The sequence below is a fragment of the Protopterus annectens genome, chromosome 7.part0 (assembly GCF_019279795.1).
Source record: "Protopterus annectens isolate FY-2018-M chromosome 7.part0, PAN1.0, whole genome shotgun sequence".
Classification (NCBI taxonomy): domain Eukaryota; kingdom Metazoa; phylum Chordata; order Ceratodontiformes; family Protopteridae; genus Protopterus; species Protopterus annectens.
In genome coordinates, this window is record NC_056739.1 from 917632948 (window position 1) to 917651222 (window position 18275).

At 36.2% G+C, this 18275-nt stretch overlaps 1 protein-coding gene across 4 annotated transcripts in view; it reads right to left on the reverse strand.

The window, feature by feature from the left end:
* The window catches only part of MYO9A (myosin IXA), a 2281069-nt gene that overhangs the window by 171768 nt on the left and 2091026 nt on the right, over positions 1-18275 (reverse strand). For all 4 annotated transcript variants that reach the window (XM_044077496.1, XM_044077494.1, XM_044077495.1 and 1 more), the window contains one exon: positions 4348-4540. In XM_044077496.1, the coding sequence (XP_043933431.1) occupies positions 4348-4540 (193 nt within the window). The remainder of the gene's footprint in view (positions 1-4347; positions 4541-18275) is intronic.

Genomic DNA, 18275 nt, shown 5'->3' on the forward strand with positions numbered 1-18275 from the left:
TTGGCAATTGCTCATATTAACACGCACCATTCAGTTTCTGCACATATGGGTGTGCCCTACATGAATGGCACTCCTGATTGTCACCATGGTTGTGGCAGAATGTACAGTTGCTGTACCAAGCTTTACTTGACCATCTCTCATGCAATTTTTTCTAGTAATACTTCAGTTTGTGGAGTGCTGGCTACTGTGATGCTGCATTTTTGTTACTTCTGTGCTATAAACTTGACAATACATTTCATTTTTCAATGTGTATAATACCTGAACTGTTATGATGAAGCATATTACACAATGTGTTATTGGTGATTTTGATTATTGTATCATTATTAACATCACAACTGCCATCATTTATTTTAAGACAGCAAACATCAGGATCGTGTGTGTAATTTTTTGGATCAGCATTTTTGGTAATGTGTTATGAACTCAGAAACTGACCTAGCAACATTTTGAAGGAAAGGAATTACTGCAAACATATTTTTAAAAGGCAGCACGAGTCTTTTTTTTACTCAATAGGCATTCATCAGAAATTTTAGAAATAAATCCAAAAGAATGGCAAAACGGTGTTATATGTCCCACGAGATTTATTGTTTGTTAGCGCTTTTGTACAACAAATAAAATGTACTTCATCAGGGTCTGATGGTCATTTTGGATTTATTTCATCAGAAATTTTAGAGGTTCCCTGCATCACTTACGGTGTGGACAGAAATTAATGGAAAGTCTCATAGATATAATGAAGAGTGGGACATGCAGACTCTGTACACAGCAGCCCAGCCAGGAACTGAAATGAAGAACCAAAAGCTGTTACTTGTCTAACACAGACTTTAATGAAATCAAGCAACTGTTCGGATTATAACACAGGCACATGTACTTTTTTTAATTTGCAAACTTGTATGTCAGCTGCTTAAGGGGAAATAAGTGAGTAGAAACTAATTTGGAACTGCTGGTATGGACATCACACTGAGAGTGCAGTTTGCTACTCTACATATCAGTGTGTCTTAGTCTGAACTACTGCCCATGACTTTACACACAAACATTTTAGTCAGTGCCAAGAAGGTCATCCAATGTACATCCAGCAAATATTCAAACATTGCTAGTTTGTTTTTCTCAACAATGCTGCATTAACTATTTCAAAAGTTAACACTATATTATGCAGAACTTGATGAACACACAGCTGTTTGTGCCACTGAAACCACATAATCATGCTTGTGTACCATCAACGAACCGTCACTTTGCTGCTGTATCATCAACACAATGTCATGTTGCAACTGTGGCAGAAATGCCCCTTCAATGTGTAACTGCATTGCCTCTAAGCTGCTATATCACTAACACTTTATTATTATGTCCTTGTTCCACCACTGCACTATCACTACACAATGCACTGTCACTGCACAAAGTACTATCACACTACCAGTGTACCATCACATCACTATGTTACTGTACAATTATCAGTACACAATCAGGTCCGGTTTACCACAGAAAATGGGTACAGGAGGTTAACAGCCACAACAGAGAGTTCACATTCAGCAGTGAAACTGCTTCTGGGACAAGAGCATAACATGAACTCTTCATTTCTTATGTTGTACAGCAATAAAACAGCTACGATGAACCACTACATGAAAATTACAGACAGCAGCAGCCTATAATTAATGCAGCTAAACCTTTGACAGAGTAGTATATTTTCCCCATTTTTCACAGTAGCCAATTCTATAAAGCAGATGCTTGTGAATGTGAAATGAATGTGAATTTTTTTTTTTAGTGTTCAGTTCATACTAATCTTTTCCGTCTGAAAATGTTTTTGCAGCCCAAGAAGGGAATGACAGCTTAACACAGAAATTGGCACGGATCTAGCTTTCATTTAGAATGTACCATGAAAATATGACAAAGCAGCAACAGCTTCCCATTTATATAAATCATACAATATGTTCTTACCAATTTTTCACTTGCACACCTGTCCGTTAGATTCACTTTCTACATAAGGAAACAGCCTAAGAGGTTTCTACCACCTAACATAGAAGAAAAAGCTGATATTTTCTTCATATGATGGCAACAGCGCTACCTATAACTCAATTAAAATATTAAAGAAACACAAAGCAAAAACTGCAAGCACTGTAACACAAATTGTCACATATTAACTACTGAAGATAAGTTTCTACCCAAATATAGATATAAAAATAACACAAATGTAAAAAGATTGTTATGATAGGAATAAACAGGAATCTAGCTTGGATGTAAGAGGCACTTTCCCATGTGGCAGCTGTAATTTCTGTTATATCAATTCAGAAGGTATTTTTATTCACACTAGGCACTACATATACATTTAATTAGGTGTCCGATTGCAACATCAGAGATATAGTGTATCTGGCACAGTGCAAATTATGCATGTCTTTCTATGCTGGAAAGACAAACAGGACTCTTAAGGAAAGGATTAGGGAACATGTTAGACAAATAAGGCAATGAGATGAAATCAATGCACTTGCCAGGCACATTATCCAAATGGGGGGATACATTCATTTACCTTGATGGTAAATGAGAAGATGGACTTTGGTCTTAGGATGGTGACTATTTTAGCAAAACTGAGGAAAGGGAATTACGATGGATAAGAAAGCTACAACCTGATAGAAGCAAAGAGTTGAAAGGGAAAATCTGTTTAAACTGTTTTTTAAACTTAGACAATTGTGAAGATAGGAGGTTTTATGAATTTTTCTATTTACTCTAAAAATTTTTGTAATGTTTTATTATACATTTTATTATACTTTTAGATATGTGGTTATCGACCTTTAAAGTTATGAACTGTTAGACTAGATACATTGTTTTGATGCACGGTTAGATTTGATCATGTGCCTTTTTCTTGAGCTTTGCTTCATGTCTCTAAATACATTGTTTTTAAAATACCATGTAATTTGGACAGATTTTAATGATCTGATGAAACGGCATTACGCTGTGAAAGTGTTTACCAGTATTAAAGTTACTAGCTGTGTTCCGGTGTTTCCAGTTTTTGTTTTGTGTTTCTTTCATATTTTTGGAACTGGAGCTACCACTTCTTCTACCACTTATCTTTTTTTTTGTTCAATTAAAATATTGTTTGGAATGAAAAATCCACCCACAAAATACTAGAACTTGCATACTGCTCTTCCCTAAGAACAGCTTACCTTTTCAAAATTACCATAATGTTTTTGCACAGTGCATGTGAGGCAGGGCTATAAGCAGGAAGATAAATTGCAAATGTTTAAGAGCTAGAAATCTTTACCAATATTTAAAGGAGAAACAGTCTGACGAGATTCAACTACAGGAGGGATTGACTTCTAGGCAACTGCTTTTCAATTTAATTCCAATTTATAAGAAAATCTAAAGATGCAACTAATGTAGTCATTTAAAATGTAAGTCATGAAAATGCAAAATAAATATGGAAAACAAAATAATGCCTGAGTGCCTGAAAGAGAATAATTACTTTTTTGTCCATCATTCCCCCCAGCCCTCTAACAGTAGCATATAAAAACTAAAAATATCATGCCGCTTGACCACCACCAATAAGCTATCATTCTAACATTTTCCCCCTATATTTATCCCTCCTATGAGAGGAGGGACAACAGACATGTCTGGCTTGGCAATATCTAAACTGGACAATACACTCTGATTCCCCCTTTACCACATACAAGTTATGCAATGCCGTCATTCCAAGAAGTGCCAGTGTACTGCACCATATTTATAAACTTCAGATGTTTGCTAATACCCCATTTAATACTGCCTGTTCATTGTCTGACAGGCAATGGAAACATCCTAGCTACTGTATGCTCATAGTCTGACAGGCAATGGAAACATCCTACCCCCCCCCCCCCAAGAAATGCCAACAAGCCTTCAAATGCCCCCCCCCCCAACAACTATGAATTCAGTATAAATCAATTATTGATAGCAGATTACCAGAATGATGGACGGGTAGTCTCCCTCTCAGCCTTTATACTAACACTTATAAAACAAACTTCTGTCTCCAAACTAACTTCTGTGATCTGCTAATGGAATGAAAAAAAAAAAACAACTAAAGGGGTAAGTTACTATATCCTTACACAGCCAGTGGCATCAGCAATAGTGCTGCTAGCCAATAGGGTCCTGGTTTTAGGACCCTGTAACCCTTAACTCTTAGATGACAGGCTGGAACTCAAAAAGAAAGGGCTAATCTGTGTTAAGATCACACCTTACCTTGTAGTACAAGAAGGCTGTACTGGCCTTGCACAAATAAAGTCTCCAGCCTTGGACTACAGATTTTTGCTGCTGGGTACTGAGTTATGTTTTGATTCATCCGATCACTCTTTTTCTCTCTCAGCATTTCACAGACTGCATATCTCTATATCATACCTGTGTCCAGTCCCTGACGGAGCTCTTTGGATTTATTAGTGGATCCAGACTTCCTGTAAATACCCTCTGTGTACAACCCGTGCATTTCAATGTAGTTGATCAGCTTTTCGGCTACTACTGGCACCGTCTTCTCTTCATTCGTTAAAAGGGAAACATCAACTCCGAAATGTCGTGGTGAGATTTCAAGATCATACTGTGAATGAGAAAAAAAACACTGGTACTACAAGACAGCACGGCATTATGATAATATTTATTCCCCTAAGAGAAACACGGCCTTGTATCAAAACAGAAACCTTACATGTACTGATATTACAAAACTATTCTACAAATCATTTATAATTCAAACTTACTAATTACTACAGATTAACTTTAGTAACCTCTAAGCAACAAAAATACTTTTCAGTATCTCAAAGTACATTAGAATGAATGTTTCTTGTTTTATGTGAAGGGATTCCAACTACCCTGCAACTAACTATGAAAAGTTTGGCTAGAAATATGTTAATTAAACAAGAATTATTATATTTTATTTGTTTACTACATCTGTACCAGCATGTGAAATATGACACCAGGAGAGAGAATATTTTATATTTTATTGTTAGTAATAATTTAAATTATATCAGTAAGTATACTGCTTTCACTGGGTAACTCTGATTTATAATTCTGTAGTATTCGCAACAAGCTACTATCACTAGACATAAATATCAATTTTTTTAATAATTATGCTTCCATATTTTGTATCTTTACTGACTAAATTAGTTGCTACTGACTGGAAAAATATTGCAGGCAGTCCAATTAAAAGAAGCTTAGTGTAAATTCTGTAATACATATTTTCACTTGTTAAACTATTTTACTTCCCCATTTATTAAATATACTAACTGCAATAAAATTAAATTAAAACCTGTTTGGTGCACCTGGTACTCCTAAGCTGTATCAAAAGAACAGATGCATCTGTGTTGTCTACAATAAATAACCAAACATCCACAACAAAAAAATAAGTCAACCATGTTTAAAACAAACTGGCACAACTATGCTGACAAATTTATGCAATAAACAAAACATTTCTACACAGACTTGCTACAACCAGCTCTAAAAGGTATACAGCTGTGAAATTTGATAATATAACAAACTTAACAACTTAATGAATAATATCTTTGCTAAACAATGTTACAGTACCTTATTTTTCTCATCTGTCATTAACAGATGTAAACAAAAGAAATTTAACAGTTTCAGAGGTACACATTTTTGAGGCATTAAAGCTGAAAGTTATTTATTCACCATAAGAACAGGTCTTCATGGTCATGTTTCATCCTCCTCTACTGCAAACATCGAGACAGCAGCTCTTAGTCATCTCAAAAAAGTTTCACAGGTCTCAGTTACTCCTCCCGTTACCCATGATTTCATCCCCTTCTACCATCTTACTCCAGAGTTCACATCCACACAATTATACCCTTGTCCTGCCAGGCTGAGAAAAAGATGGACAGAAATGTAGAGAAAGTGGCCCAAGACCTGGCAGACCTGTCATTATGGGAAGCAAATTACTTTCATATCTGACATGGTCTGGTTTCATCTTCCTCCACTACTGTGAGGACAAAATCAAAGTCCTAAGTAGACCTACTCATGTGGTGTCAGGAAAGAACACTTCAAACTCCTTACACTGACAAAAACATGGAAATCACTTGATTTACAACTGTGCCCAATGAAGCCCAACTATATTGTCAATGGAGACATTCAAGAAGAAGACCTGAGAAGCTGCTAATACCTAGCAGAGTCTGCTTAAGGTACACTAGATAAGGATATGACATATTCCGTGTATATCAGTCTGATAAAATCATACAGCTACTTAGACAATGTGTCTTTAGACACTTTTAATCTGCTGGCAGCATAAAAAACAAATCACTGTGAACTTTTTCTTGATCTTTTAGTACACACTAGATAAAATTGCAGCTGCCTGTGGAGAGCAAAGAAACATCACAAGTATTCCCCTTTATTAGCATGACTGTAAAAGAGCACTTGAAGGCTTATTAATGCACATTTCAGTAGCCACTTTTGACATGAAAGAGAGGTTGTTACACTACCCTTATTAAAAAAAAACAGTTAAGGCTGGATTGACGCACAAGACTTGCAGTTCAGAAATCTGCTTCACTGCTATGACTACTAAAAGAAAAAAAAAATCTTCCTGGACAGAAACTTTAGGTATGCTCTAGAATAGTGATGGTGAACCTATGACATGCGTGTCAAAGGTGACATGTCATGACTGGTGACACACCAGCGTTCACCAACACCCAAGTTACCAAAGAAACTGAATGAACAAAAATACAAGAAATATGTGTCCCTGCACTTATCTATTCAACTCAGCAACAAAAAAGTCATTCATTGATGTTAATTAAATCAAATCAAATGCAATGTGTTCCACATTTTTTCAGTTCAATTCAAAATTACTATTAAAAGTAGGTCATTTTTTGGTGCTCTGTTTTAAGCCCAATTATCAGTGCACACATAGTTTTCTTTATTCCAAGTCACTGACTTTTTTTTTTTTTACTTTTATAATGCATAGCAGCACACAAGACTGGACTGTATTTTTTTAGATAAATGAATATGTAAAGAATTGTTTCTCTTTTGTCGTGGGGGGGGGGGGGGGTGACACGCCAGCAGAGTCAAGATAGGCACTTTCCGAATTTTTGACACGCCAAACCCAAAAGGTTCGCCATCACTGCCTTAAAAGCTAACTCAAAGGGATGTTGACTAAGCTTCTCAAAAACAACATTAATATCACATGGTGGAATGCGATTCCTAAGTGGAGGATGAAGAAAAAGATTCCCCTTAATATGGTCTTGCATACCTTAAGGGAGGCATGTGAGGAATTATGACAACCTTCATGGAAGATGGATATAGCGACCATAAGGAACTAATTAGAACAGAAATTCAGTACAGTACTCAAAATATGAGTGAGGTAATCCAACATGACAAGAATAAAAGCAGAAAATGGGTTCATCTTCTTTTTAACAGAACCAAAACTGAACAACTCATCTACTTGTCCTTATTTTCCTGATATTGGGTCTCTGGGATGAAAACAAGAATTTGGATCACCCAATCTGGGTTAGCAGTGTCCCTAGACATCATTTGAATTAGATTCCCAAAATGTTAACGGATGTTATGAAAAGTTCAGTAAGGTCTGCCAGACAGGTGTGACAGAAGGGTTCTAAAGGACTCCAGTCTGCCAGGTTTCTCCAGAAAGTGAGGCCATATCAATGAAACCACATTTGTCAAGACATCTGTTGAGGTCAGAATGGAGTTATAAGGATTACTCAGGATTTGTTAACGCATTTTGGGGGGGGGGGGGTACAGAAGAACCAGAGGCCACACTTGGCTCATGCTGTCCCTGGGTAGCTGTCCCAAAGGGAGGATTTAGGAAAACAAGACCCTGCATTTGCCACTGGTCAGGCAGGCAAAAAAGATCACAAAGTTCACTAGAGAGCTGCCTTCTCCAGGTATACTGGTTGCAACCAGAAGGAGATTCAAAGACATTCCCCACCTCTTCAGCTTCAATTCCGTTCAATAGAGGAGGAAGGAACAGGTCTCACCCTGCCTGTTGATGAACCACATCACCAACATGCTTCTAAGTGTGCAGCAATCACTTCTTGCAGAAGAGAATCCTAAAATATCTGCAAAGTTAGAGGAATGTTCTCAGTTCTGGAATGTTTGTGTGTTGACCCTTTACAATGTTATCTCCCACCCTAGAACTGAGAATCCATGGTTAAAGAAGAAAGAAAGAAAGGGTTCTCAGGAAGACATTCATTGTCATTCAGCATTGATTTCACTGGGTTCCCAAAGCCCACTGGAAGATCAGCATGTGATAACATCACATGGGGGAAAATGAAAATCATGGCTGCCATAAGCCCCAAAGTCTTGAGGCACACTTATCCTGTCACTGAGAGAGAATGATAAACCTAGAATATAACTTGGAAGGCAGGAGGAATCCTTTCTGCTTGAAGACTGATTAGGGAACTGATATTACTCGGCAAATAAACTACAAACTACAGCTGGTTGCAGCTGGCTGTTTACAAAGTACACCAATTAGTCCCCAAGCATCAGACAAGAAGAAAAGAATTCCAAGTTGTAATCAGTTTCTCCATGGTCGGAGTGGCTTGAAGTCAGTTGTCCAGATAAGGGAAGAGCTTCAAAACTTGCTGCCTTTGGAACACAGCAGCTGCAGACGTGCATTTCATGAATACCCTGAGGGCTGAGGAATGTCTGAAAGGCAAAGGTCATTTCTGATTATGTGTGGAGGCATACATAAATGGGCATGCCTTCGTTGAAGGTTGTGCATCAGGGCTGGTAACTCGGCACGTAAAAATCCACTACCAAACATTAGCGGACAGGAGTTCCGCTGTGGCGACCCCTAACTGGGATAAGCCAAAAGACACAACAACAACAACAACATTGGCTTTGATATTCAGATAGACATCCCGGAGGTCTAAAGAGCTCATCCAATCTCCTTTGGACAGAGAAAGAAAATCAACCATACTATGACCATCTAGAATTTTGCTCTGGAACAAACCGTTTTAAGCCACATAAGTCTATTACGGTCCTGAGGTCACTGGTCTTTTTTAGGATGATAAGAGCCTGGAGTAAACTCTGGACTCTCTCAGGTGAAACCTTTCTCGATGGCTCTTTTCACAAGGAGGTTTATGACTTACAGAAGTGCCGCCCTCTTGGGGGGGCCTGGATATTGGGAAGAAGAAGGGAGAGAGCGGTGGGGGTGACATATGGAATTACACAACCATTGGATATTTTATCCAAGGGCAACCTGTTGTGTGTGTGTGTGTGTGTGTGTGTGTGATAATTATCTGTGCTTGTAGGTAGTGGGACCAGTGATCCCCAACTGCCTCCATAGTGGTGCAGTCAGGCAAGGCCTGTGGAAGTCTACTGTTGCTCCCATTCCAGATGTGGGGCCATGCATCCCCTGCCTGTTATAACAGTTTATGTCAATGGTCTGCTATACAATACAGAAGTTGCTACCACTGTGGTTGCACTGGTTCCTTCTATGCTGCTAATTCTGGTACTGTTGGTCCTATGTAAACTACTTCTTTGAAATATGAGATGTTTCAGAAATTGGGTGATTTTGAGCTGTGAATTTAATGCCAATAGCAAGGGTACTGCCATTGTTTTCACTTCCTTCAGCTTAGCCATAACCTGTAAACTTACTCATAAGTTCAAACCCACGAACAACACACTTCCAAACGAATAAAGCAAAACAACTGGCACAGATCCAAAAAAGGTTTATTCTCTAGCGCTTCTGTCAAAGACCTTCAAGGAGTAATAAAATTTATCACAAAACCAGTTCCTTATATACAAACCTAATAAAACAATCATTCTATTATACAATTAAATAAAACACTGCCAATTAACTTCACAATTTAAACCTGTGGGAATTACTGTATTATACTTCAAGATGAAAACAGACTATACAAAAGTTGTTTCTTAAGAAAAATATCTTCACCTATCAAATTTATCTGTTCCAAAACACTACCCTGTAACAATAAAAAATCACTTAAGTTTATTTTTAAAATGAGAAACTACAATTTTATCTTCTTTCTGATCTTTGATGTCCCTAATATGTTCCATCATTCTTATTTTAAATAGCTTATTTTATTAGGTTTGTATATGCTTATTACACAATGTTTTGTATACCAAAAACAGGCGTAATACAATCAGAACACCATATTTACTTTACTGTTGCAAAGCAGTTAAGCCTTTTATTACACATAAACATTAAAAGCAATAATTTATATTAGCCCCACTGCCAGGCAGTCCCCTTGCTTATATATACTAACTCGACCAGTGCCTTACAGTGGCACAAGTAGTTAACTCAACAAAATAAGTTCTGTAGCACACTCAATAAAACATAAATTGATTAATCTGACAAAATGCTTTTCTATGAAAGGTATAGCTCACCTTTGTAATTGTATTCAAGTGAGGTGGGGAAGGGGAGACAAAAAACAAATTTAAATGTGTTATTAACCAAAATAACACAAGGGAAGATGACAGCTTTGTTAGTCAATCAGTTATAAGACCGTGCACCAAACTAGTAGAAAGAAAACAGCTCCAAATCCACAAATCGTACCAACAAGCGTAGGTTATTCTAAACGCAAAAAATAATTTATTTGTAACACCAAATACAGCATTTTCGCCACTCAAATTAGAAATGGCTTCCTCAGAGAAACATATTTTTTCATTTAAAAACTCAAAGTTATTTATGCCCTGTGCTAACAACGTACATACGTCACTTCCTAGTCTTACAACTCTACTTCTTAAAGGAAGCGTGACCAATATGTACTGTTTAGACAGCAATTATAAATTCGTTTCTTAAAAAGTTGTTAAAAAAATCCGTTTCAAAAGAAACGTTCTTTTTTAAAAAAAGACATTTTCAAAGTCCGTTTTTTATATATGTAAAATACAACTAAAAGAAAGAAGTAAACATTCAAGACACAAGTCTAACATTAAAAACTTCTCTATTAGTACCTTCAATTCCCATCAGGTAAACTTTCCCCTTTGTAACACAATCAGCCACCTAGGGCTTGAAAGTACTTTTTGAATACATAAATCCAGTGACTTGTTGTCTAATATTGCATTAAACAATGCCTACCTCATGATAATTACTCCAACTATATCCCAAAATACTCAATATGTATGTAGTTTTCCAAAACATATATATATATGTGTGTAAGTGAACAATATAGTTCTTAGGTAATAACCATATCTTATTGCCCCCCCAAAAAATTTTTTTTTTTTTTATATAATATTTAAATACACTTCCTTAAGTAAAAAGGAACATGTATAGGGGAGGATGTTATATAATATAAATATAAATGGTGGGGCAGGAATGGATGACCTTGTATAAGTGGGTATATGAACGAATTACAGCTATTGGGAAAACTCTTTCCTGCCCCACCATTTATATTTATATTATATAACATCCTCCCCTATACATGTTCCTTTTTACTTAAGGAAGTGTATTTAAATATTATATAAAAAAAAAAATTTTTTTGGGGGGGCAATAAGATATGGTTATTACCTAAGAACTATATTGTTCACTTACACACATATATATATATGTTTTGGAAAACTACATACATATTGAGTATTTTGGGATATAGTTGGAGTAATTATCATGAGGTAGGCATTGTTTAATGCAATATTAGACAACAAGTCACTGGATTTATGTATTCAAAAAGTACTTTCAAGCCCTAGGTGGCTGATTGTGTTACAAAGGGGAAAGTTTACCTGATGGGAATTGAAGGTACTAATAGAGAAGTTTTTAATGTTAGACTTGTGGCTTGAATGTTTACTTTCTTTAGTTGTATTTTACATATATAAAAAACGGACTTTGAAAATGTCTTTTTTTAAAAAAGAACGTTTCTTTTGAAACAGATTTTTTTAACAACTTTTTAAGAAACGAATTTATAATTGCTGTCTAAACAGTACATATTGGTCACGCTTCCTTTAAGAAGTAGAGTTGTAAGACTAGGAAGTGACGTATGTACGTTGTTAGCACAGGGCATAAATAATTTTGAGTTTTTAAATGAAAAAATATGTTTCTCTGAGGAAGCCATTTCTAATTTGAGTGGCGAAAACGCTGTATTTGGTGTTACAAATAAATTATTTTTTGCGTTTAGAATAACCTACGCTTGTTGGTACGATTTGTGGATTTGGAGCTGTTTTCTTTCTACTAGTTATAAGACCGTGGAATAAGCTACAATACCTCCTGATAATCTCTGAACACTCACAATTTTTAATGATTTTCTAGATCTAAGGGTCTCTGCTCATAGGATTACATACAGTACTATTGAATCCTTATTCCTTGATGGCACTAATTAATGAATGCTATATTATGATATTCTAAACTATTTCAAAAGAACCAATCTTAGGCCAGAGAAAATGGTGTACAACTGCAAAAAAGAAGGGATTCATCAAATAACATTCATCTGCTGACTACAGTAGATGCAGTCCTGGACAAACCTCTCATAAAAAGGCTGCTGACATAAGGATAAGGTTTCTCTCCTAACTGGGACTTCCAAGATGGCTGCAGACTGATCAACAGCTTAATTTCAGCTCTCCCAGTGTGAGAAAAGGAATTGAGAAATAAGCGCAAGTAATTCTGCCAGCTTTAGTAAAATTCAGTTACTGGCTATTAGGTATACTGCCTGGGTGCCAGCAAAGAAGAAACTTAGAGAACCTGAAAGATAATCAACTAAAAAAGGTGAACAGAAACACTGACTGGAAATAATCCTACAACTGTTCATCAAAGAGCAGTTCAAACTTCAGTTTTGGAGCAAGACATGGCTTCTAGTAATTTAGTGGAAAATGTAGTGGTGATTACAATAAGTGAAACACTGAAGAAGTATATCGACCCAAATAGCAAAAGCCTTGAAAAAAAAAAACAGAAGCTTTAACTAGCTATTCAGGTGAACTGATAAAACTGCATAAATCAGAGGCTGGCTGAGTATGAGACTTCTCAAGAAGAGCAGTTTCAAAAAGCTGGTAGCATTTGAAGACAGCAAATAGAGAAAAACATGAGATTTGCTGATGTACCAAAGAAACTGGAAGAAACAGACTGCATCTGGACTGGTAACTGGATTTGTTAACTGAAAGGGTACATAGAGTATATGCACTAAAACCTGGTCATGAGAAAGCAGCAAAGACCTGTATTAGTAAATCTGCAATCATACCAGCAGAAAGAGTTGATCCTGACAAAACTGTGGTAGCAGGGAAAAATATTAAAAATGGAGATGGTAGTGTTTGTAGGAAATGATTGTTCACTGTACACCTGGCATAACAGAAGCACATTTATTCTAGTCAGCAGGAAATATTGAGAGGCAGGTGCGAGATTCAAACTGCTGTATCCAGCCATCTTCAGAATATTTTTTCCTGGAGGATCAAATACATTTTTGATGCAGAACGAGCTACAAAGTAAACAAAAAGTTTATCCAGCAAAAGGTGAGCTATCAAACAGAAGAGGACTCTGGTTATCATTCTTCTGATAACAAAGCTCATAGAACTACTTTGTCATTAAAATCTTTTCCAATATTCCAAAGGAAAATTCCTGAGAGAGACAAAAAAGTACAGGAGTTGACTAGAAGAATCGGAAATACCTTGGACTTGAACCACAGTCTAGTGTTGAGAGATGAAGATGAACAGGAACAGGACCAGCAACACTGAAATTAGTAAATAAATGTGAGACTATAAAGCACTCATCACATTTGTGAAATACAACTTTGCAAGAAAAAGTGTCTGGCAAAGTTTGGACTTTTGTTGACTTTGTTAAACTTGTGGGTGGCTGTAAAGCATATACCCCACTTTATGTCATTAATGTTTAGAAAGTGACTAAAGGAAAATATAACTATAAGTAAAACAATTCCTATTCTTAATAGTATTTGTCGAAAACATTTCATGATATAAACTGCATGTTATATAGTAATGCACTTTTGTGTACTATGTAGTCAGGGATAGGAGAGTCTTTTCAACGACTGCTGTATGTGATAAAGATATTAAAGAAAAGAGGCATTTTAGGTGTAAGAACCATAGGCTTTACAATGTAATAAGAGAAGAAAAGTTGAACAAAAGAAAGTTTAAGTTAATATGCTGTAATCTTGGGCTGATGGGGTTGGGGTTGTGTGTAAAAGTGCACTGACTATATTATATGTAGTGTTAGGAGGCTTTTTCTCTCTTATTTTTGCAAAGGCAAATGTCTGGATTAATACCCTTGACCTAGTCTACAAACAAGTGTTTTTTTTAAGAAGTAGGCTATAAAAGTAAGAGAAAACTATGACACCCATGAGAAATGCTAAGTTTCTTGCATATGCAATGATATTAGCTTGTTTTTCTCCATTAGCAAATATTCAGTAGGAGTTAAGAAGTCTGCATCTAAAAGCAGTTACACATTCTGTTCTGGATGAGTGAAATTGATATAGATCCCTTCATGCATTTGCAGAGTTGTTAGCTACTTGTTTCTTCTCTCATTGCTGACTATGTTTTCATGGAGATGAGATGTTTGAGTTCTGAGCATTATTTGCTGAGGGAAATGAAAAATTTAAAGTACAAGGGCAATCAGTTCAGTGAAAAATAAAGTTCAAAACTATTGGAAGTGAATAAAAGCAGCTTCTCTGGCACCATTAATACCTTAATCCATTTAACAGAACAGTATATAATGTAGTTCTGTTTAAAAATAGCCATTGCACAATATCTTACGGCTAAAAGTTAATGTTTTCTGATTCCAAGATGGCTACACATTGAACAACAACTTAATTCTGGCTCTCCCAGTCTGAAAACAGAAACTTAGCAAAGAAGGCCAGTGGACCTACAATTCTGGGTAAATTTCAGTAACCAGCTAGTAAGTGCACTGCCTGGATGCCAGGAAAAAAGAAATATAAAGAACGCAAAGGAAAATCAGCTACAGAAGGTGAGGAAAAAAACAGACTGGGAGAAGTACTGCAGTTGTTCAGCAAGAAGCAATGCAAGTTCCAGACATGACTTCCAGTAACCTAGAGGAGAATATAAAGCAGCTACACATAGACCTGGTTAAAATAAATGAAACACTGAAGGGGTATATGAACACAAACAATAAAAAGCTGGAAAAAAATGGAAGAAGCTTTAAACAGATATTCAGATAAGATGACAGAACTACAAAACTCAGCGGTTGAAATGAAGAAAAGGCTGGCTGAATATGAGACTGCACAAGAAGAGATGTTTCAAAAAATAACAGAATTAGAGGACAGAGCACATAAGGAAAACCTGAGATTTTATAATGTACCAGAGAAGTTGGAAGGAACAGACTGTGTTAATTTTATGAAAGCACAAATAAGTAACTGGACTAGTATTCCACAACAGGAGTTGTTAATTTAAAGGACACATCATGTGTATGCTCCAAATCTGGTTACTAAAAAACAGCCTAGACCTTTATTAAAAATGCAGTCTTATCAACAGAAGGAGCTGATTTTTGACAAAACTGTGGCAGAAAGATAAAGTGCTAAAAGTGGGAGATAATAGAGTTTTTGTGGAGAATGATTACTCAGTGTACACCAGGCAGAATATGAGTAAATATATTCTATTATTTAGGGAATTCTGAAAAGCAGGCATGAGATTCAAACTGCCGTACCCAGCCATCTTCAAAGTGTTTTCCCTGGAGGGGCAAAATCATTTTTTGTAGTACATGCTAAGCAGGAAAAACAAAAGTTTGCCCAGCAGAGTGTGCTGTGATTCAGAAGGAGGTTCCGCTTTGTATTCTCCTGGTGCTAAGGACTACAGAGAGACTGAGGCCATGAAATCTTTTCCACTATTTCAATTGCCTGACAGAAGGAAAAAACATAGGAATCGACTAGAAGAATCTGGAATATACTGGAAATGAAAAAGAGGCAGGATTTGAGAGATGGAGATGAACAGGATTAAAGCTAGTAACTTGGAAATCGACAACTCTGGGAAGATAAAGCAATAATTATACTCGTGAAACATGAAAAAACAGGAAAATCTGAAAATAATGAACTTCCTTGGACTGTGTTAAACTTGTGGGAAACTTTAAAGCTTACACCCTGCTTCTTTTTATTAATGTTTGAAGAATAAAATGAGTTACCTGTAAACAGACAAATGTGGGATAACAAAGCAATAATTATATTTGTGAAACAGCAGAACAAGAGGATTTGGAAATATTGGATTTTTGTGGACTTTGCGACATTTGTACGGGACTATAAAGCATATGCTATATTATGCTATTAACCTTAGGAGAACTAATTAGGAGAATGAAGGAGAGGGGAAAAAGTTAACTGTAAGTAAAACAAACTTTTTTCCCTAAATGGTAATGCTTAAACGTTGCATGATTTTCTTAGCAAGCTATGAAGTAAAGCTTTTTTTTGGTTCTTTTTTTAATGTTATGGGGATAGTAATATAAACAGGTGCTTTTGTTTTTTTTTTCTTTTTCTCCCTTCTTCTCTCTTTACCTTTTCAGTTTTAAGAAATGTAGGTACTGCAATGTGTGCAAAAAAAAAAAAAAAAGAAAAAGCAAGGATCTGGTTGAGAGAGCATGGCAAAAGAAAAAATATTGTGCTTTTTCTCATGCTTGCATAGGCAAATTATTGGGTTAACCCAGGGATTTATCCATTAACAAGTACATTACAAAACATGTAAATGGAAAGGAATATTGAATATAAGGCTTTTTTTCTGGTAAACAAGATATCCTTAGCAGTTTGTGCCTGGTTTGCATATCACCAGAACACAATCTGATAAAGAGAAATGGCGTGGAGAAAATGTTTACTGAAAGCATTCAAGTGTTTTCTTAGCTGGGAGGGCTATAAAGACAAGACAAAATCAGATAGCATTTTAAAGAAATGTATGAAAACATTTGGCATGGAAGATGTGAATTCAGTAAGAGGAGTTTGGAGTACATTTACATACTATTCTCTAAGATACAAAAACTGGGCTAGGATAGACAGAATACACATTTCACAGGAACATGTGCATTTAATTGAAGGTCTTGATATACACCCAACAACTATTTCAGTTCATGTGCCAATAATAATTAAAATAAAAACACAGGGTAATGAAATAAAAATGAGACACTGGAGCTTTCCCACCTCTGTTGAAAACAAGGGAATTTAAGGAATAGGCAGTGGAAATTATTCAGGCACTATTAAAGAAGACAGAAATTTCTAAATATAGCTAGCTAGGGTGTGGGATAAAATTAAAGTGGAATTTAAAAATAGGGTGGAAATAAAAGAAAGGGAGATATGGTTAAGAAGTAACAAGAATTATTTAGAGGGGCTGACAAGTGTTACAGTACTGCAAAATAGGGGGAATCTCACAAAACAAGAAAAGGAGCAACTGCAAAATGCTAAAGAGAAAATAATGGATTAGCTCGATAATATGCATGAGTTTAAAAGATTGCTGTTAAGCAATTGTTTTTTGATAATAACCTTAGAGCACAAAAACGTTTAGCGCAATGACTCGAAAATAGAAAGGGTTGTTACCAAGCTTAGGGAGTGCCTATAACAAGGAAAATAACAAGGGATACTATAGGAGTATTGGAAATACTTAGAAAATTCTATGAAAGTCTGTACGAAGCAGAGAAATATGGAAATCAAGAAAAGGTACAAATGGAAATGTTTATGGAAGAATTAAATATACCCAGGCTAGAGGCAGAGGAGGCTTAATGACTAACTGCTGGAGATGAGATAAAAATGGTGATGTATAACCAATCTACAGGAAAGTCCCCAGGAATAGATGGTATTCCTGTGGAGGTCTGGAAACTAGGAGGGAAAAAATGATAAACATCTGGAAGGTTTTGTTTAACAGTACTTTAAGTGAAGGAGAAGTACCAACATCCTAGAAGAAAGCGGTAGTAGCTGAAATAATAAAGAGGGTAAAGATCCATCAGATCCAGCTTCATACAGGCCTACTTCAACACTAAATCAAGATTATAAAGTGTTTATATCTATAATGGCTTAAAGAAGGGCAAATGTGATGCCAAACTTGATAGATATGGATCAATGTGGTTTTGTGGAGGGGAGGCAAACATTTGACAACATTAATAGAACAGCGATGATCCAGAGGGAAGCAGAATGTAAAAAAATACAACTGTTGTTGGGAGGTCTTGATGCAGAGAAAGCATTTAACAGAGTGAGCTGGGACTTTATGAGCAGAGCAATCGAAGCATTTGCATTCTCTGAAAAAAATATAAGGTTGATTAGGCGAATATATCAGGGATCGGAGGTGAAAATTAAAGTGGGTAGAGTCCTCTCTGATAATCTCTGCTTGAGCAGAGGAAGTAGGGAGGGGTGTCCGCTCTCCCATGTGTTGTTTGCATTATACTTAGAACCACTGGCAAAGAAAATAAGGGAATCAGAAATTCAAGTAAATAGTTGGTATGATAGTCAAGAGAA